At 47.1% G+C, this 23,851-nt stretch overlaps 1 protein-coding gene across 1 annotated transcript in view; it reads right to left on the reverse strand.

Annotated features, from left to right (window-relative positions):
- Positions 1-23,851, reverse strand: part of slc6a1b (solute carrier family 6 member 1b) — a gene marked incomplete at both ends in the record, with an annotated part of 137,804 nt that overhangs the window by 103,032 nt on the left and 10,921 nt on the right. Inside the window, 2 exon segments of the mRNA XM_084315960.1 lie at positions 2,018-2,121; positions 4,704-4,838. Coding sequence (XP_084172086.1) covers positions 2,018-2,121; positions 4,704-4,838 — 239 coding nt within the window.

Genomic DNA, 23,851 nt, shown 5'->3' on the forward strand with positions numbered 1-23,851 from the left:
TCCACACTATGTTAGCACTGTGTGTAGCCAGACCTCTCTCTCCACACTATGTTAGCGCTGTGTGTAGCCAGACCTCTCTCCACACTATGTTAGCACTGTGTGTAGCCAGACCTCTCTCTCCACACTATGTTAGCGCTGTGTGTAGCCAGACCTCTCTCCACACTATGTTAGCACTGTGTGTAGCCAGACCTCTCTCTCCACACTATGTTAGCACTGTGTGTAGCCAGACCTCTCTCTCCACACTATGTTAGCACTGTGTGTAGCCAGACCTCTCTCTCCACACTATGTTAGCACTGTGTGTAGCCAGACCTCTCTCTCTCCACACTATGTTAGCCCTGTGTGTAGCCAGACCTCTCTCTCCACACTATGTTAGCCCTGTGTGTAGCCAGACCTCTCTCTCTCCACACTATGTTAGCGCTGTGTGTAGCCAGACCTCTCTCTCCACACTATGTTAGTGCTGTGTGTAGCCAGACCCCTCTCTCTCCACACTATGTTAGCGCTGTGTGTAGCCAGACCTCTCTCTCTCCACACTATGTTAGCAATGTGTGTAGCCAGACCTCTCTCTCTCCACACTATGTTAGCAATGTGTGTAGCCAGACCTCTCTCTCTCCACACTATGTTAGCACTGTGTGTAGTCAGACCTCTCTCTCTCCACACTATGTTAGCACTGTGTGTAGCCAGACCTCTCTCTCTCCACACTATGTTAGCACTGTGTGTAGCCAGACCTCTCTCTCTCCACACTATGTTAGCCCTGTGTGTAGCCAGACCTCTCTCTCTCCACACTATGTTAGCACTGTGTGTAGCCAGACCTCTCTCTCTCCACACTATGATACCGCTGTGTGTAGCCAGACCTCTCTCTCCACACTATGTTAGCACTGTGTGTAGCCAGACCTCTCTCTCTCCACACTATGATAGCGCTGTGTGTAGCCAGACCCCTCTCTCCACACTATGTTAGCCCTGTGTGTAGCCAGACCTCTCTCTCTCCACACTATGATAGCGCTGTGTGTAGCCAGACCCCTCTCTCCACACTATGTTAGCCCTGTGTGTAGCCAGACCTCTCTCTCTCCACACTATGTTAGCACTGTGTGTAGCCAGACCCCTCTCCCCACACTATGATAGCACTGTGTGTAGCCAGACCCCTCTCCCCACACTATGATAGCACTGTGTGTAGCCAGACCTCTCTCTCCACACTATGATAGCACTGTGTGTAGCCAGACCTCTCTCTCCACACTATGTTAGCACTGTGTGTAGCCAGACCTCTCTCTCTCCACACTATGTTAGCACTGTGTGTAGCCAGACCTCTCTCTCCACACTATGTTAGCACTGTGTGTAGCCAGACCTCTCTCTCCACACTATGTTAGCGCTGTGTGTAGCCAGACCTCTCTCTCTCCACACTATGTTAGCACTGTGTGTAGCCAGACCTCTCTCTCTCCACACTATGTTAGCCCTGTGTGTAGCCAGACCTCTCTCTCTCCACACTATGTTAGCGCTGTGTGTAGCCAGACCTCTCTCTCCACACTATGTTAGCCCTGTGTAGCCAGACCTCTCTCTCCACACTATGATAGCACTGTGCCAGAGAGAGGTCTGGCTGAACCCGTTATCATTCTGCTATAGGGGGAATAAAAAATATATAAAAGAAACACAGAAGGGGTACAGTTTAAAAGCGGTACATTCTCACAGATGTATGTTCGGTGCATTAAAACCAACTAAACTAAAGAAAAAATGGTGCAGTGGTTTAGCAGCAGTAGTCAAAAAGTAGAAACAAACATGAGGGTTTTTAGCCTATTCTTAAAAATAGGCAGAGTATGGGGCAGATCTAATATCTTCTGGCAGTTTATTCCAGCTATAATGTGGCATAGTAGCAGAATGCGGCTTCATCATGTTCTTGTTTTGGTCCTATAGGAACCGTTAGCAGACCAGTCCCGGTCCTGTTGAAGTTGACCCTCTCCAAAAACGAGATACTGCATCTCAATGTGGTTTTCCCAACAAAAGAATTTCAATAATCAATAACCCCTACCTGTAGACGTTGTTGTTGAAGGGGTTGTAGCTTCCCAGAGCGATCAGAGAGCCCAGGCCCAGCCCGTAGGAGAAGAAGATCTGCGTGGCAGCGTCCAGCCACACCTGAGCGACACCGGACCAGAACAGAACACAGCGTCAGGCTACAGGGTCGGGACCACAGAGACACTGACCGTCCCGTGAAGGATTTCAGTTAGCAAAAAACATCGTCTAACGCCTGGAACACACCTGTCTAACGCCTGGAACACACCTGTCTAACGCCTGGAACACACCTGCCTAACACCTGGTACACACCTGCCTAACACCTGGAACACACCTGCCTAACACCTGGAACACAGTGGACACCTGCTTTGCTGAGCTGCAGTGGCTCCCATGTGTGATGCTCACTCAATCTAACCTGTTAACCTGGTCACTGTGTAGCTGCTCTAACCTGTTATTAATATGGTCACTGTGTAGCTGCTCTAACCTGTTAACATGGTCACTGTGTAGCTGCTCTAACCTGTTAACATGGTCACTGTGTAGCTGCTCTAACCTGTTAACATGGTCACTGTGTAGCTGCTCTAACATGTTAACATGGTCACTGTGTAGCTGCTCTAACATGTTAACATGGTCACTGTGTAGCTGCTCTAACCTGTTAACATGGTCACTGTGTAGCTGCTCTAACCTGTTAACATGGTCACTGTGTAGCTGCTGTAACCTGTTAACATGGTCACTGTGTAGCTGCTCTAACCTGTTAACATGGTCACTGTGTAGCTGCTCTAACCTGTTAACATGGTCACTGTGTAGCTGCTCTAACATGTTAACATGGTCACTGTGTAGCTGCTCTAACCTGTTAATATGGTCACTGTGTAGCTGCTCTAACCTGTTAACATGGTCACTGTGTAGCTGCTCTAACATGTTAACATGGTCACTGTGTAGCTGCTCTAACATGTTAACATGGTCATTGTGTAGCTGCTCTAACCTCTTAACATGGTCACTGTGTAGCTGCTCTAACCTGTTAACATGGTCACTGTGTAGCTGCTCTAACCTGTTAACATGTGCACTGTGTAGCTGCTCTAACCTGTTAACATGGTCACTGTGTAGCTGCTCTAACCTGTTAACATGGTCACTGTGTAGCTGCTCTAACTTGTTAACATGGTCACTGTGTAGCTGCTCTAACATGTTAACATGGTCACGGTGTAGCTGCTCTAACCTGTTAACATGGTCACTGTGTAGCTGCTCCACAAGAAATAAGACTACTAAATGAGATATACGGTATATTGTGTTGTGGTGTTGCCGTCCTTCAAATTTCAGCAGCAGGTCTCATATTTCAAAGCTTTGTTATGACACAGCTGGGGATGGAACCCCAAACCTCAACAAATAACCAACACATAACCAACACATAACCAACACATACCAACATGTAACCAATACATAACATAACCAACACACAACCAACACATAATGTAACCAACACGTAACCAACACATAACCAACACATAACCAACACAAAACCAACACATAACCAACACATAACCAACACATAACCAACACAAAACCAACACATAACCAACACATAACCAACATGTAACCAACACATAACCAACACATAACCAACACATAACCAACACATAACCAACACATAACCAACACATAACCAACACATAACCAACACAAAACCAACACATAACCAACACATAACCAACACATAACCAACATGTAACCAATACATAACCAACACATAACCAACACATAACCAACACACAACCAACACATAACCAACACATAACCAACATGTAACCAACACATAACCAACAAGTAACCAACACATAACCAACACACAACCAACACATAACCAACACACAACCAACACACAACCAACACATAACCAACACATAACCAACATGTAACCAACACATAACCAACATGTAACCAACACATAACCAACACATAACCAACACACAACCAACACATAACCAACACATAACCAACATGTAACCAACACATAACCAACATGTAACCAACACATAACCAACACATAACCAACACATAACCAACACACAACCAACACACAACCAACACATAACCAACACATAACCAACACATAACCAACACATAACCAACACATAACCAACACACAACCAACACATAACCAACACATACTGTAACCAACACATAACCAACAGATAACCAACACATAACCAACACATAACCAACACATAACCAACACATAACCAACATGTAACCAACACATAACTAACACATAACCAACACATAACCAACACATAACCAAAACGTAACCACCATGTAACCAACACATAACCAACACATAACCAACACATAACCAACATGTAACCAACACATAACCAACATGTAACCAATACATAACCAACACACAACCAACACATAACCAACACATAACCAACACATAACCAACACATAACTAACACATAACCAACACATAACCAACACGTAACCAACACATAACCAACACATAACCAACACGTAACCAACACATAACCAACACATAGCCACTTTTCATGTCAAAGACCGGCCAAACTGTATTATAACCAAGAGAGCAGAAAGCCTACAGTTCCGTAACCAAGAGAGCAGAAAGCCTACTGTATCATAACCAAGAGACTAGACTAGGTTTAGTCTCCTTGAGTCTAGTAACCAGGAGAGCAGAACGCCTACAGTAGGTAGTGTACCTCAGACTCCTTGAGCTTGTTGAAGTCGGGGGTGATGTAGAAGAGAATCCCATCGATGGCTCCTGGCAGAGTGATCCCACGACAGAACAGGATGAACAGCATGAAGTAAGGATATGTAGCCGAGAAGTACACCACCTATAAGACAAGGAATGTAGAATCAAACATTAGAATAAAATAAAATAAAATTCAATTCAATAAAATTAAATAAAATAGATTAACCCTTTGGTTGCTGTTGTGAAGGATCAGATTAAACCGAATATATATATTTATTTATGGATATATATTGAATAGTATTTGTATATCGTTTGATATCCCTTGTATATTCCTTGTACATATACACGGAATATCCCTTTAGTCTACTATAGCCCATAATAGTTCATTCTCTTATTGGACAAGGACCTGGCGCCAGGAGACAAGCCCCTTGGAGCCAAGTTCAATGGTACCGACGAAACATGTCCCTACTAGCCCCGGCTCTGCGCAGGAATACGGCTACCGAAAAGAGAGTGGCACTATTTGTTCACTGTGCATATAAATATGGCGCAAGTAAATGTAGAAGTCCTCTTATCCCTTAGTCTTTTACCCTTCTACCCAACTAAGTAACAGAACGTGAAGCCTCACCCCACGATACCTCGTGCGGTGTAGTATGGCCTGTTTGGCCTTAGAATAGCATCGAGACCTCGTGCGAATTGATAGCTGAATTGTCAGAGTTTGGCACCGTATTTCTATTAAGTAATAATAGTCTATTATGTATGGTGCATCGTGTGGTTAGAGTTCTAAAGTGAGCAGCATCCCCGTCGCTTCCTCGTGTTATCTAGAGTCTTAGCCAGGTTGGGCAGACCACACGTGGTGCTTTCATCCGAGGAGTTCTAGGCGCGGACCGAGTGGACCTGTACATTGGATTACCTACCCGACGACTGCTGAGCCCTATGCGGCATGGAATATATATTTGCTTTGGTACTTTGATTTGTGGAGCGGATAATCGCCAACACCGGTGCGTGTTGGATCCACCCCGAAAGGAGTCAAGGTGAGACGGCGCTCAGACCAGACTGAGGTCGCCTCGCTTCTTCTTCATTGTGGAGCTACAGCTACAGCTACAGCTACAGCCTACAAGAGAGCCAAGGTGTATTCATCTGTGGATCAAGATTCTACTGCACTGTCTTCTGTACTTGAGGTCTCCCTAGACATCGTTGACCAGACGGGATACAGCCGACGGCTCTCCTACCCCCCCTACCGGCTTACAACCGGGAGGACCCCTACAGTATATCCAGCTATAATCATTAAGTGTGCCATCGTTATAATTCCCTAAGAGCCAGGTTGTATACTTGCTTCTTGCGTAACCAGAGATTGGACATTCAGTGTTGATTTGCCTACGAGTACTCATTTGCCTTACAAGTGCATTCAAATCATAAATGTAATAGTAACTATTATATGTACCTTTTGCTATATATTAAATATTTGATTATTACCTTTGTGTGGACCCGATTTCATTGTGGGAAAGTGTTCATCATATTTAGATATCGTGTACTGTATGGCCAGTAGTTAAAGTACATAAAGCGGTAGTGGTTTAATGATACCAATCAATACAGTCAGGGAATTGTACCCCTCAGTTACAATTGGTCCTTCGAGCCGGAGGGTAATTAGTGTAATATTAATATAGTGGTATTAATATTGAAATGGCCTATGATGAACACTCCACGAAACGGTCCTCCTAAAGTAGAACGCCCGCAGTGTAGACGACAGCCACCTCAGTACTTAGAGGATTACGCTGCCAGTATACTACCTAGCCTCCTACAAACGGTAAACGCGGTAAAAGTAGAAAGTAAAATTATGTCCGACCCTATCAACCAGGATACCCCGACCACAGAGGCCCTAGTGGGTTCTAATGTAACTGACCAAGCTCACGGTGGGGACCAGGAGGGAACTGACACGACTTTACCCCCCGCCAAGACCGAAGAAGTAGTCCCCCAAGAGCTCCGGGAGGAAGACAACCCTCCAGAGATGGAACTCTGCACGGAACAAGAGGAGGAGAGCGTCGAGGAGATAGAGCTCCAGGACTCCCCGCAGGGGAACGCATCCCCAACGGGTACTGCCAGGAGCGGCTCACCTCAACAAGCGTCTTCCCCCAGCGAGGCGGAGAGGATGCTGTCACAGGCGTTCCTCGCCACCCTGGCAGCCTCTACCGAACGCGATCGACTTCAGGGTGAACGCGATCGACTCCAAGCACAGCAACGGAGCGAAGAAGAGCACATACGTCTGGAGCTGAGACGCCTTCAGACGGAAGAGAATATGGCAAGAGACCGGGCCGACACCCAGCGTGCCGCTGCCGGTGCCCAAAGAGAAGCAGATCTCACCAAGCGCGAAGCCGAGCGCGACAGACTACAAGCCGAGCGCGACAGACTACAAGCGCAGCTAATGGAGCAGCTGATCACCAGGGCAACACCCCCTCCCTCCACAAGGGGTTCCAGGGCCTCGTCAAGACACGGGTCAAGGGCACCCTCCCCTAACCGATTATGCGACCCTGAGCCCGACCACCAGAGAGAGCCTACACCCCCCTCCGAACTCCTTCCCCGACCGGTCCAAGTGAGACCCAGCTACAAGGAAGGAACGGCGGACACCGCGGAGAGGCTAAATAGACGACTACAGGATCTAGAAGACCTGACAGAGGAAGAAGAGGGAGAAGAGGAGAGTCAAGCCCGACAGCAGCACATTACTCCACAGGACCAGGAGGTCCAGTACAGCCCAGGCTATACCCCCGCGGCTCTGCGCTACAGACCCCCGACTCGATTCACGGGTGAGCATGACGCACGACCAGTCCCGAGGAATAGCACCTGGACCAGCGGGCCATGGTACCCTGCCAGTACCAGCCCACCGAGAGGCGTAAGAGGAGACTCGCCCAGGAGGCCTCTCTTCCAACGCTCACCGATGTGCCAGCCATCCACGGCGTCATACATTGGCACACCGACGTTTCCAGACTTCACCCATGAGAACCGAGCACAGTACACGGAGCTACGGATGTGCTTAGAGACAATGATGGTGGATGTAGCTGATGAACGCCACAAGTATGCGATCCTATTGAAGCAGCTGAAAGTGCCCAGAGCGCACAACATAGCGCTGGCCTATGCCACCTCTACCACCCCATACACAGCGGCTCTAGCAGCACTAGACCAAAGATATGGACGTATATGGGATTACGTAATACAAGAGATAAGGCATATTGACCGCCTACCCCCAGCAACAGACAATCGCTCACTAGACGACCTGTCTATCAAAGTACAATCCCTGGTAGGGATGCTGGGGACGCAACGAGAAAAGGGTATGCACGAACTATACGCAAACTCGAACGTCAAGAGGATTTTAGAGAAGCTGCCGCCCGCCCGACAGGAGCGCTTCAGGCGGCAAAGAGACCACCGTGATCCTAACGGTCCCGAACCATCCCTCCTAGACCTAGCCAACTTCCTGGCGAGAGAAGTCAGCAGCCTACGGCTGGATACGTTCGTGCGGAGCACACCCAGCTCCAGAGAGGGACCTAGGAGAGCAAACGATGGCCGAAGATCGGTGACTGTCATGCACCAATCAGAATCAGTACCGAGCAGCAAGAACCACAGTACCCCCTCGATGAAAGAGAAGTGGAAGATGGTGTGCCCGTACTGCGAGAAGGAACACTGGTTGTCACAATGTGACCAGTTCAAGAAGATGACCGCTGAAGAAGTGAGTCACTGGATAAAGTCCAACAGGCGCTGTTACCGATGTGCGCGCAGTCACATGGCAGCCGAGTGCCGCCTCAAGAAGAGGTGTAGTCGGTGTGACGGAGCCCACCTAGATGTCCTACACGACAGTAACAGAAGAAAGCCTGCACCATCCAGCAGCACAAAGGCAAGCGTTATGTACATTGACCCCGCTAGCAGCAGCGGCGCCCAGGTGCTCTTAAAGGTGGTCCGCGTAACACTGAGTTACCAAGATAAGGTCATGGACACTTACGCTGTCCTTGATGACGGGTCAGAGAAGACCCTTCTCCTCGCGTCCGCTGCGGCCCAGCTGGGGCTGCGGGGGAGCGAGAACCAAATGACGATTCGGACAATAAGAAGAGATCTAAAGACGATAAAGGGCGCGAATGTATCCTTCACTATCGCAGCCAGCGGGCAGCCCGAGAGACGGTATAGGATAACTAATGCTTTCACCAGCCAAGAAATAGGACTATCGCAGTACACCTACCCCATCGCCAAGCTGATGGATAAATATGTGCATCTGCGTCAACTCCCTATCCCGCTCATAGACGGTGCCACCCCGACCCTGCTGATAGGCTCCGACCATGCAGACCTCATAGTCCCGATAGACCGGGTCCATACAGGACCCAGAGGTTGCCCTGCAGCAGTCGAGACCCGCCTAGGATGGACATTACAAGGCCCCCTCGCCAAGTCTCTTAACCGAACAGCAGCCACTAGCTGCCTCCACTCCAGAGCGACAGAAGGAGACACCACACTCCTGCAGCATGTCGAGAGGCTATGGACACTAGAGACAATGCCCTTTAAGAACGAAAAGAAAGACATTCGTTCTAAGGAAGATATCTACGCTATAGCCCTCCTCGAGCACGGGACAAAGAGAGTCAACGTCAACGGAGTGATGAGATACGCAACTCCACTCCTGAGGCGAGAGGGAATGCCCACCTTTCACGCCACAAAAGAGGCGACGGAGCGGTATCTATTGAACACAGAGCGGCGCCTAGCCAAAGACCCCGCTCAAGAAGCTGTGTACCGCGCTGAGATTAACAAACTAATCACAGCGGGACACATAAAGAAAATTGACATTAAAGAGGCCGATCAGACGACCGAATCATGGTACGTGCCGCACCACAAGGTCCACCACAACGGCAAGGATCGCATTGTGTTTAACTGCAGCTACCAGATCGGATCACAAAATCTGAATAAAGAACTCTTGGCCGGCCCAACACTCGGCCCCTCCCTACTAGGCGTGCTACTACGCTTCCGCCAGGACAAGGTGGCTATCAGCGGCGACATCAAAGGGATGTTCCTGCAGGTGAGACTAGTGGAGGAGGACAAGCCCCTGCTGCGGTTCCTATGGAGAGAGAGGATTGGAGATGAGCACCCAGCCATCTATCAATGGGAAGTCCTCCCTTTCGGAACCACATGCAGCCCATGCTGTGCTACGTTTGCACTACAAAAACACGTCGCAGAGGACCCAGCAGCAGAAGAAGAGGTCCAACAAAGTGTGACAAATAGTTTCTACGTGGACAACTGTTTACAAAGCGTCTGGACGCCAGAAGAAGCCGAGGCTCTCCTACTCAAGCTCCGCGCCTCCCTGATCAAAGGCGGCTTTGATCTCAGGCAGTGGGCCAGCAGCGACCCGCAAGTACTGCGCAGCCTCTCCCCCGAGGACAAGGCAGCGAGCAGCGACACCTGGATGCCGACCATCCCAGGAGAAGCCCAAGAAATGACACTAGGACTAGTCTGGCGCTTCAAAACAGACTCGCTCCATTATAGACACAAACCCCTGACCAAGGAGCAGGGAAGGTCGACGGCAATACCGACCACCAGACGGAGTGTATACAGAACACTCGCCAGACAATATGACCCGTTGGGATGTATTCTACCTTACACTACCAGGGCAAAGATGATTGTAAGAGCGCTATGGGACAAGGACCAGGGCTGGGACGATCCCATACCCGAACACCTTGCATCCACATGGAGAGAGTGGGAGACAGAACTCCGCTCACTCCCAGGTGTTAATATACGCCGCAGCTACTTCCCACCCACAGTGAGGCCAGAGACATGCAAGATCGACCTGCACGTATTCAGCGACGCCTCCGAAGTAGCCTACGGTTCGGTAGCCTACTTGCGTGCCCGAGAGGAGGGAGGAGAAATACATACTGCTTTCATCCTGGCTCGCTCAAGAATAGCCCCACGAAAGCAACAATCTATCCCGCGTCTAGAGCTCTGCGCAGCCCTAGCTGGAGCGCAGCTCGCCACGTTAATCCAACGTGAACTCACCATCCCGGTGCAAAGAACAATCTTGTGGTCAGACTCCACGACCGTACTCACATGGATCCGGTCTGATTCGTGCAGATACAAGGTCTTCGTGGGAGTCAGAGTCACCGAGATTCAAGCGTTAACAGAAGTAGCGAGCTGGAGGTATGTGGACACCAAACACAACCCAGCTGACGTCATCACCCGGGGAATGTCCCTGGATGACCTCACCCGTCACAACCTCTACAGTGACGGACCAGAGTTTCTCAAGCTCCCCGAAGAAGAGTGGCCTACACCCACCCCACGGGAGGCGAGTAAAGAGGAGGCAGAGAACAAGAAACCTATGTTCTGTGGGTTGACACACACACTCGTCCCCACAGACCCCGATCTAGACGATTGCCTCACCCTACAGAGTGCGCAGCTAAAGACATTTCTGTGGCACCACCCAGAGGTTCAGCCCACAACTGACATTTCAGCAGCTGACTACGAAGAAGCAGAACTTCTTCTACTACAACGAGCCCAGAGAGACTCGTTCCCCGATGAGCTAGCCTGTCTACAGGGAGCAAAGCCCGTCCCATCAGACAGCAGACTGCTCCACCTAGCCCCCGAGAGCGACGCCCATAATCTCATCAGAGTGGGTGGTCGTCTGCGGAGAGCTTGAGACTTACCGGATGACGTCAAGTACCCGATAGTCTTGAACAGCCGACACAAGGTCACAGAGCTGATCATAAAGAAATACGACGAGGATGTGCACCACGCAGGGGCAGAGAGAGTCTTCGCGGAGATCAGACGTCGTTATTGGATACTGCAAGGGAGAGAAGCAGTGCGGCGCTTCCAGCGAACCTGTCTAGACTGTCGTAAGTGGCGAGCCCAGCCCAGTATACCCCGGATGGCTGACCTACCTCCCTGTCGCCTCCGACTCGGCGACAAGCCTTTTCACTCCCCCGGTATGGACTGTTTCGGCCCGCTGTATATAAAGAAAGGAAGAGGAACCGAGAAGCGGTGGGGTATTGTATTCAAATGCATGACCACCAGAGCGATACATATCGAACTCCTTCCAACCATGAGCACAGACTCATTCCTTATGGCCTTCCGAAGATTCACATCACGGAAAGGAAAACCGTCTACATTATTGTCTGATCACGGGACAAACTTCAAAGGCGGAGAAAGAGAGCTGAGAGAGAGCTTCCAAGCTATGGGCCCAGAACTTAAGACCCACCTCGCTCCATCCCAGATTGACTTCCAGTTTAATCCCCCGAACGCACCTCACTTCGGTGGAACCTGGGAACGAGAAGTACGTTCCATAAAGACAGCCCTGTACGCCGTGCTTGGGGCCCAGACCGTGGCGGAAGAAGTCCTAATGACAGTCCTCACGGAGATCGAGGGAGTATTGAACTCAAAGCCCCTCGGTTACGTCTCAAGTGATGTAGCAGATGTCGACCCAGTCACCCCCAACACACTCTTGATGGGGCGGCTGGACCCCGCGCTACCCCAGACAATGTACAGGCCTGAAGAAGCGAACGGCCGAAGAATGTGGAGGTACAGTCAAGTACTGGCTGACAAGTTTTGGAACAGCTTCCTACTCCACTACCTACCGTCTCTACAGACCCGCCAGAAGTGGGTAAAAGAGAGAGACAACTTGACAGAAGGAACAGTCGTCATGATTATCGACCAGTCACTACCCCGAGCTATGTGGCCGGCTGGCCGCGTAAGCAAAGTGATCACCGGTGCCGATGGAAAGGTCCGAGCAGCTGAAGTGCTCGTCCAAGGGCGGACCTACACCCGACCCGTGGCGAGGCTAATAGAACTGCCAAGGCTCCCCGATACTATCGATGACGACCATGACCCTATGACTTTGTGAGTTGACTGACCCTCACAGCGGACATTGAGTAGTGGACAGTGCGGTTAATCTGTCTCTGCTTAGCTAATTAGGTGGGACTAATTAGGGGGCGGCTGTTGTGAAGGATCAGATTAAACTGAATATATATATTTATTTATGGATATATATTGAATAGTATTTGTATATCGTTTGATATCCCTTGTATATTCCTTGTACATATACACGGAATATCCCTTTAGTCTACTATAGCCCATAATAGTTCATTCTCTTATTGGACAAGGACCTGGCGCCAGGAGACAAGCCCCTTGGAGCCAAGTTCAATGGTACCGACGAAACATGTCCCTACTAGCCCCGGCTCTGCGCAGGAATACGGCTACCGAAAAGAGAGTGGCACTATTTGTTCACTGTGCATATAAATATGGCGCAAGTAAATGTAGAAGTCCTCTTATCCCTTAGTCTTTTACCCTTCTACCCAACTAAGTAACAGAACGTGAAGCCTCACCCCACGATACCGCGTGCGGTGTAGTATGGCCTGTTTGGCCTTAGAATAGCATCGAGACCTCGTGCGAATTGATAGCTGAATTGTCAGAGTTTGGCACCGTATTTCTATTAAGTAATAATAGTCTATTATGTATGGTGCATCGTGCGGTTAGAGTTCTAAAGTGAGCAGCATCCCCGTCGCTTCCTCGTGTTATCTAGAGTCTTAGCCAGGTTGGGCAGACCACACGTGGTGCTTTCATCCGAGGAGTTCTAGGCGAGGACCGAGTGGACCTGTACATTGGATTACCTACCCGACGACTGCTGAGCCCTATGCGGCATGGAATATATATTTGCTTTGGTACTTTGATTTGTGGAGCGGATAATCGCCAACACCGGTGCGTGTTGGATCCACCCCGAAAGGAGTCAAGGTGAGACGGCGCTCAGACCAGACTGAGGTCGCCTCGCTTCTTCTTCATTGTGGAGCTACAGCTACAGCTACAGCTACAGCCTACAAGAGAGCCAAGGTGTATTCATCTGTGGATCAAGATTCTACTGCACTGTCTTCTGTACTTGAGGTCTCCCTAGACATCGTTGACCAGACGGGATACAGCCGACGGCTCTCCTACCCCCCCTACCGGCTTACAACCGGGAGGACCCCTACAGTATATCCAGCTATAACCATTAAGTGTGCCATCGTTATAATTCCCTAAGAGCCAGGTTGTATACTTGCTTCCTGCGTAACCAGAGATTGGACATTCAGTGTTGATTTGCCTACGAGTACTCATTTGCCTTACAAGTGCATTCAAATCATAAATGTAATAGTAACTATTATATGTACCTTTTGCTATATATTAAATATTTGATTATTACCTTTGTGTGGACCCGATTTCATTGTGGGAAAGTGTTCATCATATTTAGATATCGTGTACTGTATGGCCAGTAGTTAAAGTACATAAAGCGGTAGTGGTTTAATGATACCATACTTATCAATACAGTCAGGGAATTGTACCCCTCAGTTACAGTTGCCGTTCACGAGAATTCTTGTTGCTGTGGCCCAGCGGTTGAGTGCCAGAAATTTCGTTATTTCTTTTATTCGCTATTTCCTTTCATAATTCATCCTGCTATGCTGTAGGACTGTGTGGCATTCTGTCTGAGACCGCAACGGTCCGATACCGCAGCCTAACGCCTTCCGGCCGATATTGCACTCCATTTGAAACGATGTGGTTTGTTTTCTCGGCCGAGCTGCGGCGTGCCGTTCATGTGCAATGCTGGATAACGTTGGACACAGGATCGCTGTGGATATTTGGAATGGCGATCAGATAATTGGATTATTCTTTTTGCAGTACATCAGAGACAAGGTAAGGACTATATGTTATCAATCTTGCGTTGATCCGATATTTCTTTCCCCGCGATCACAGCGTGTCTGTAATGTACTGTGTAATGTATGCCGTTGGTGGCGCTCGAAGCATAGACAAACGATCTCCCCCCGCACCCTTTCGTGCATGCATGATGAAACATAATACCGATAATCTAGCGTTGATTTCAGATTGATTCAATAATCAGGCGGGAAATGGCACGATTTATAATGAAATGCAGTAAGGCGCCGTTTGCCGGAGTTTCCTGGGATTACACAGGATCACTCTAAAACTATACTCATATTCACCACGGTATAAAACAGAAATGTATGGATGAAAAAAGTATCTGTTTTTTGCATGTTGACCGGAAGAAACTCACTGACAATCGACGTTGTTATTAGATCCATAGCTATAATATTTAATATAGTTTTAGCACTACAAACACCAGCATCTAGCCCCATTGCATTACAGCGCTGGCACAAACGGCCATATGCCCACAGCGACCTCTGGTGTCCAATGTGTTAATGGACTGTGATGTTTTATATATATATTTTCCTATATATATAGGAAAAATATATATTTTTATATATATATATATATATAAGTTCCTAACTTTTTCGTTCCCCTATTATTTCATGCACACTTTATTCATTGTTTTAAATGATTATTTTCTTTTAAGTTATTTTGTGCATCACTTGGTTTGTTTTGAATTTGATGCAAATTTGCAATGCATGAGAGTCATCCTTTTGTGTTAAATGGCTGCTTAAACAAAAATAAACAGGGATGAATAGTTCAAGTGTAAAGTTCAACACACTACTGTGTTAGTAATCATTACTATGTAATGTTACAAATTGGTATGCCCATCTGTTATTCTGTTGTTGGGCTTTTTAAATGTTTTTTATGATTTCAGCATTTTGTTTTACAATGCAGTTTGCACATCTTAGTTACTCATTGTGGCAATAAATAAACATGCATTCTTTGCATAAAGCAAGCATTTGTCGACTCTCATGTTGATAAGAGTATTAAAACTTGAAAAAGATCCGTTTAAGGTAGATTTAGAACAGATAATAAATATGCAATTAATTTGCGATTAATCACGATGGACAACTATGGACAATCATGCGATTAATCAGATTAAATATTTTAATAGATTGACAGCCTTAACTTAAATATAATATAATAGTAGAATAGAATAGAATAGACAGCATGAAGTAGCGGTACTTAGTAAAGCAGAATAAAAACCTCCAGGACACCAAGATATGGTGGAAATTAGAATAGAATATTTTCAACAAAAGCTAGGAAGATTGTGTTTTGACGAAGAAAAAATATTCTGTCTGCATCATTACTGTAATAATAACTTCCAAGACACAGGAAAACGAAAGAGGGAAAAACACATTGGCCAATGTTAGGATGGGAAAACAAGGTCGAATCTGTTCAAATTAAAATCACACAAAATGGAAACTCACTTAAAGTGAGGGAACGCTGGCAGCTGTGTGTGAGTTATTCAGCCTTTTATGAAGAATGCTAGAGTTCTGCAAGTATTATGCGGCAGCCATTGCATAATAATTGCATTTCTACAATCCTGTCACAGTCAATTTATTCCCTCGCATTCGTTATTTGGCTGCTGGCAATGTGAGTGACAAATTAATTTCAACGTAGTCGCCTGTTGGACGTACCGCACGCCGCTCTGGATACGAAGGTCTGTTAAATGAATAAATGTAAAAAAAAATGAATACATAAATAAAAATCCATCTCCCTGATTTACCACTGGCTTATTAAAGGGAGAGTGGTGATGGTGATGATCGGTAGAGTCACTCCGTGATGTTCCAGCTCTGTCCAGTTCGCCACAATCTAATGCAAAGTCAATGGGGTCGAGCTCCCGTCAGCTCGTACAGAGGGAGCTTGACCCCATTGACTTTGAATTAGTTTAGTGAGAGGAACAGCATGGATTGTGTAGAGAAAGGACCGTACCAATTCTTAACACTCACTTTAGACACTTTAAACACTTTAACACTACATCATATTTATCTATTTATTAAAGACATTTGCACTACATCCATAGCTCATTTTGCAAGTTTTTGTACCTAATTGTCTGCATTTTTACTTCATTGTACTTTCGTTGTACTTAAATTGGACCGGTCACAGTGGACAGACCAGATGTGTTGTTTTGCGTGTTTATAGCACAAGTGCTAGTTTTCAACACTAGTCCATTGAGGCTTTTCAAAAAGATAGAATAAAATGAACAGTAATATTTAGGGATGCTCGATATTGGCTTTTTTACCGATACCGATATTCCGATATTGTCCAACTCTTAATTTCCGATACCGATATCAACCGATATCAACCGATACCGATATATGCAGGGTTTCCCCCCCCCCAAAAAACTGAATAATTTCAGGTAACTAATAATTTCACTGGATATATATATAACAAATATTGTTATTGTTTTTTTTTACCGATACCGATATTTTCCGATATCACATTTTACTGCCGATATCGGCCGATAATATCGGTCGGCCGATAATATCGGACATCCCTAGTAATATTGTATATTTGTATAGTGGGACTTATTCCTTTTTTACTTACTTTTTTTTTACTGTATGAAGCACATTCTCAGGGGCTCATACAGAACCAAGCGTTTCACTGTAATGTACAAAGCAAACATGTAACTTGACAACCTGGCTGGCCAGTGTAGGAAACAGAGCTATGGTGTTCCAAAAAGTACAACTACTGGGTAGTCGACTACAGTGAATCAGGAGGTCGTCTGGTAACCGGAAGGTTCACGGTTTGATTCCGGCTCCTATACCCGGCAGCGTGTCGAAGTGTCCTTGAGCAAGACGCTTAAACCTCTAACTGCTCCCGATGAGCAGGTCGGCACCTTGCATTGGTCGCCTCCGCCTGTCCGTGTGTGGGTGAACGGGTGAACGGGTGAACGGGTGAACGGGTGAACGGGTGAATGGGTGAACGGGTGAACGGGTGAACGGGTGAATGGGTGAACGGTGAACGGGTGAATGGGTGAATGGGTGAACGGGTGAACGGGTGAACGGGTGAACGGGTGAACGGATGAACGGGTGAATGGGTGAATGGGTGAATGGGTGAACGGGTCAATGGGTGAACGGGTGAACGGGTGAACGGGTGAACGGATGAACGGGTGAACGGGTGAACGGGTGAACGGGTGAACGGATGAACGGATGAACGGATGAACGGGTGAACGGATGAACGGGTGAATGGGTGAACGGGTGAACGGGTGAATGGGTGAATGGGTGAACGGGTGAATGGGTGAACGGGTGAACGGGTGAACGGATGAACGGGTGAACGGGTGAACGGGTGAACGGATGAACGGGTGAACGGGTGAACGGGTGAACGGGTCAATGGGTGAACGGGTGAACGGGTGAACGGGTGAACGGGTGAACGGGTGAACGGATGAACGGATGAACGGGTGAACGGGTGAATGGGTGAATGGGTGAACGGGTCAACGGGTCAACGGGTGAATGGGTGAACGGGTGAACGGGTGAACGGGTCAATGGGTGAACGGATGAACGGGTGAACGGGTGAATGGGTGAACGGGTGAACGGGTGAACGGGTGAATGGGTGAATGGGTGAACGGGTCAATGGGTGAACGGGTCAATGGGTGAACGGGTGAACGGGTGAACGGATGAACGGGTGAACGGATGAACGGGTGAACGGGTGAATGGGTGAATGGGTGAACGGATGAACGGGTGAACGAGTGAACGGGTGAACGGGTGAACGGGTGAACGGGTGAACGGGTGAACGGGTGAATGGGTGAACGGGTGAACGGGTGAACGGATGAACGGGTGAACGGGTGAACGGGTGAATGGGTGAACGGGTGAACGGGTGAACGGGTGAACGGGTGAACGGATGAACGGGTGAACGGGTGAACGGGTGAACGGGTGAACGGGTGAACGGGTGAACGGATGAACGGATGAACGGGTGAACGGGTGAATGGGTGAATGGGTGAACGGGTCAACGGGTCAACGGGTGAATGGGTGAACGGGTGAACGGGTGAACGGGTCAATGGGTGAACGGATGAACGGGTGAACGGGTGAATGGGTGAACGGGTGAACGGGTGAACGGGTGAATGGGTGAATGGGTGAACGGGTCAATGGGTGAACGGGTCAATGGGTGAACGGGTGAACGGGTGAACGGATGAACGGGTGAACGGATGAACGGGTGAACGGGTGAATGGGTGAATGGGTGAACGGATGAACGGGTGAACGAGTGAACGGGTGAACGGGTGAACGGGTGAACGGGTGAACGGGTGAACGGGTGAATGGGTGAACGGGTGAACGGGTGAACGGATGAACGGGTGAACGGGTGAACGGGTGAATGGGTGAACGGGTGAACGGGTGAACGGGTGAACGGGTGAACGGATGAACGGGTGAATGGGTGAACGGGTGAACGAGTGAACGGGTGAACGGGTGAACGGGTGAACGGGTGAATGGGTGAACGGATGAACGGATGAACGGATGAACGGGTGAATGGGTGAATGGGTGAACGGATGAACGGGTGAACGGGTGAACGGGTGAACGGATGAACGGGTGAACGGATGAACGGGTGAACGGGTGAACGGGTGAACGGATGAACGGGTGAATGGGTGAACGGGTGAACGGGTCAATGGGTGAACGGATGAACAGGGGTGAACGGGTGAATGGGTGAACGGATGAACGGGTGAACTGGTGAACGGGTGAACGGATGAACGGGTGAACGGATGAACGGGTGAACGGGTGAATGGGTGAACGGATGAACGGGTGAATGGGTGAACGGGTGAACGGGTCAATGGGTGAACGGATGAACGGGTGAACGGGTGAATGGGTGAACGTGAGGCATAAATTGCAAAGCTCTTTCATCCAAAGCGCTTTTGTATATGAATGCAATCCATTCACCATAACTATTCCGTAAAGGTGCTTTACTATAAGTGGTGTTTTTTTTGTTTGTTAAAATAAGTGGTCTACATGTTAATATAATAGCTCCACGCTCCGACAGACATCAGGAGAGAGAACACCACACTGCAAAAATAGTCTGGCAAAGAAATAAGAAATAAAGACTAGTTTTTAGCAAATGTGTCCTTGAAACAAAATAAACCAGTGCAGTAAGCAAAAGAGGGAACGGGATACCAGAACATTTATTTTGTGTTTACTGCAGAGTGGAGCGACCAGGAGACCCATGTTACTGACCAGACAGGCTGTTGGAATGTAGAGCTTACTTAAAACATATAAAAAAAAAAAAAAAAAAAAACACACCTTTAAAGGAACACGCCAACTTTTTGGGAAATTAGCTTATTTGCCATTTACCCTGGAGTTAAACAAGCAGATAGGCCTACATACCCTTTTCCTCTCTGTGCATGTATTAGGCTGAGGGAACAGCCGCACCGTTACCCTAGCTTAGCACCATTCACTGGAAGTAGGTGTGCCAGTGTAGCCTAGTTCCCAACAGTCACGAAATACACTCCAAATACAACTGCAAAACTTTCCTGTAAACAAGCTGTGACCAGTGTATTTACCACGTGGAGAAATAAAAAAAATAAAACATTTGACATATATACTCGGAATTTTTTTTTTGCCGAACCACTGCTGCCTGGGCGCAGTGATTTCATCACCTCAAAAGGCCAGTTTTTTCTTTGTATGTATCTGCTTTTCTAACTCCAGGGTAGATAATGTTGCAGTGTTCCTTTAATGTTCCTATGATGTATTTTTCTTTTATTTCTATGACTCGTAGAAGTACACATTGTGGGCGGTTAGGTGGTCGAGCGGAGATTGCGCTCGTCACCAGCCCCGGAGCTGTGAGCTTGATTCGCCTGTTCGAATCCAGCTCACAGCTCCGGGGTTGTCACCAGCTTGGCTGGCCGTCTGCACTGATACAATTGGCTGTATCAGAGGGTGGGAGAAGCTGGCGGGGTGGGTCCGGGTCGTTGTAAACAGCGACTCCTACAGTTCGGTCGGGGCGCCTGCTAAGCGCGGATTGGACGTGAGGGGGATAGTGTGGTCCTCCCACACGCTACGCCCTCTCAATGAGAATCCGCGCTGCCAGGTGAAAAGAAGCGGTGATTGGCTGGACGTGTGTCGGAGGAAGCACGTGGTAGCCTCCACTCTCCCAAATGATCTGACTGTGGGGGGTAAAGCGCAGCGACCAGGAAGGGACTGGGAATTGGCATACGACTAACATTGGGATGGGAGAAAAATCGGAGGAAAATGGAGGGGGAAAAAGACCAAAAAAAAAAAAAAAAAGTACACATTGTTCCCACGGCCTGTAGAGGATGAGCTGAGGTGTGTTTATAACAATAACATTCCCCACTGATGTCACGCCGCTTCATCTCCAACAGAACGAGATCATTCATAATCTCAACAAATCCACTCCAGCAAGACATAGGGCCACGAGAATGATGAAACTATTATAGCAGTTTCTTTCATTTAAATGTGAGATGTGGAGGGAGGGAGGGAGGGAGGGAGGGAGGGAGGGAGGGAGGGAGGGAGGGAGGGAGGGAGGGAGGGGAGGGAACGCATTAATGCATTTACTGTACTCAGGCACGAGTGTTTGATGTAAGATTGGATGAATGCAAATCAGGAATGTCATTTGAAAAAGCGCACAATGGAGGCAAATGGATTAACATAGTTCTGAGAGAAAATCAGCGTTTTCACATTTGCAAGGTTGTGGAAAAAGGTGGGGAAACATTTTCACCTGACGTCTGAAATTAAATCATGTTTTGGGTGATCTTCAAAAGTGATGATGTCTCTGTGTGTGTGCGTGTGTGCGTGTGTGTGTGTGTGTGTGTGTGTGTGTGTGTGTGTGTGTGTGTGTGTGTGTGTGTGTGTGTGTGTGCGTGTGCGTGTGCGTGTGTGTGTGTGTGTGTGCGTGCGTGCGTGCGTGTGTGTGTGTGTGTGTGTGCGTGCTGCTGACAAATGACAAAAGCATAAAGTTGTTAAGGAATCAGGAATCTCTGCGTTACAAACTAGATATTTCCCCGCTGACTACTGCAGCGCTCGACTGGCGGGCCGATGTTTCCAAAACCACGTTGGATTTGAACCCTGATTTTCAGGACTCGTGACTCGACTTGGACTCGAGCATTGAGTGCATTCGGACTCGGAAGGTATAGAGACAAGGACTCAAACTTGATAAATACAGTTATTATTATTTATTTTTTGTAATAGGCCCTAATCATTTGGCATACCATATTGATGGCTATATTAATACTGTAACAATGACATTATTTAATTTCATGCCAGGGCAGACACGTGTGTTCCACCTACATGCGGATTCACGTCAATACCCTCATGTTCAGTAGTTAAGATGCCTGAAGAGACGCCCCGAATCGTGCGCTTTGTCATTTTATGTTTAATGTAGGGCTGTCCCCGACTAAGGATTTGGATGGTCGACTAGGATTGGCCAAAATTTGCCGTTAGTCGACTATTGGTCGGAAAAAAAATATATAATATTTTTAAACATTTTTTTTTATTTTTTATTTTTTTTATTTGTTATCATTCCATTTGGGCTGTGGGGGGTGCTTAATGTCTGAAGGAGTCGACTGAAGGGTTCTTGTCCTCTGCAAAAGCATGCAATTGGTCCACTGATGGATACATCTTGATATTTGTCTAGTTTAGTGTGTTCATTAGATGGGTGGAATCCTCTTTCAGTGCCTCTGTGCCTGTTTTCTTAGGCAGTTAGCCTCTGGTATGAGTGCCATTAGCGTTCGCCACGCTTCTAGGCCTCTTTTCTTTTGGAAAGAATGAAAAAAAATATATATTAATACTAATTTTTTTTATTTTTTTTTATATATATTATATTCGACTAAGAGGTTGGCCAGTTGACTACGGCTCCTTTCGACCGATTAGTCGACTAATCGATTAATAGGGGTCAGCCCTAGTTTAATGTAGACCTTTTTTTATTTGTATGTCAGCTCTGACTGCCAGTGTGGAGTGGACTCCACCTTGATGACTCTGACTCGGACTAGGGTAATGGGGGCTCGACTCAGACTCGACTCGGACTCGACTCGGTTTTCTTTGGTGATTTGGACTTGGACTCGGACTCGAACACTGGGGACTCGAGACTCGACTTGGACTCGGACTAGGGTAATGGGGACTCGACTCGGACTCGACTCAGGCTCTTCTTTGGTGACTCGGACTTGGACTCGGACTCGAACACCGGGGACTCGAGACTCGACTCGGATTGGGACTAGGGTAATGGGCTCGACTCGGGCTCTTCTTTGGTGACTCGGAATTTAGTGACTCGACTACGACACTGGAAACTAAATATGCTGAGGAATCTGTAGATCAGCCATGTCATGCTAGTTCACTGGGAAAGTAACACAGCGCGTTCCTAATCTCAGCGAATCCGAGTCGTATTAGTACTAATTATTGCTTTTACTTTTGGTTAGGGATGCTCGATATTGGCTTTTTTACCGATACCGATATACCGATATTGTCCAACTCTTAATTTCCGATACCGATATCAACCGATATCAACCGATACCGATATATGCAGGGTTTCCCCCCCCCAAAAAATGGAATAATTTCAGGTAATTAACATTACATATCTCTTGTTGTGGAATTACGTAATTAAACATTATGCATACTTTTGACAATAAATAAAATCAGAATTTGTTCTTACTTGCTTGCCTGGGTAAATAAAGGTTATAGAAATGTAAAACAAATAAAATAATAAAATAAAAAATTTGAAAACCGATAACGATATTTTCCGATATCACATTTTAATGCCGATATCGGCCGATAATATCGGACATCCCTACTTTTGGTACATGACATTTCAGTGTTGATGTTATGAGACATTGCTTGATATTAGTAACACAAATAAATCAGTAGCACAAGGGACATACTAATAATGACATAATGGTCAGGAAGATTATCCATGTGACCAATTATAACGTTTCATATTTCAGGCTTATCGGTCAATGTGATCCAGAAAGGGTCCCAAACTGGTGCCTTAATCTTGTTTCTGTTATTAATCCTGTTGGGCATAAACTCATATGAAGACTCCCAAGAAGCAACACTGAACGGCACAGGAAGTCCTGTGACAGTACAACTCTGGCATATCTCCTGGACTTTCTACATTTAGGTTGACACACCTATTACTGTACATTTTACTGTACATTTTTGGCTGTATATTTTAGAATGTATATACATATTTTAGAATGTGCGCAATCCATGTGGGCAAATGGGAAGTAGGGAGGAGATACATGTAAACAACAACATTCATTTTGGACCCGCCAAAATATTTTAAATGATAAATAATTTTTTATCATTAAATACATTTATTCCACACCTCTCTAAAGGCTATGTGGATGTATTATTATTATTATAATTTTTTTTATATAATTAAGACTATCAGTGCCACTGGTTAACATGGTAAAACATGGTTGAATGCCAGCACCCACTTCAATGATAGCGTTGTGAACGCATAATCTATGTCTTAAATTATGGCTGTGTGTCTAATCTGCCCGTCGCTTATCAATGACTTGTT

This window comes from Notolepis coatsorum, assembly GCF_963971535.1.
Source record: "Notolepis coatsorum genome assembly, chromosome: 6".
Taxonomy (NCBI): Eukaryota; Metazoa; Chordata; class Actinopteri; order Aulopiformes; family Paralepididae; genus Notolepis; species Notolepis coatsorum.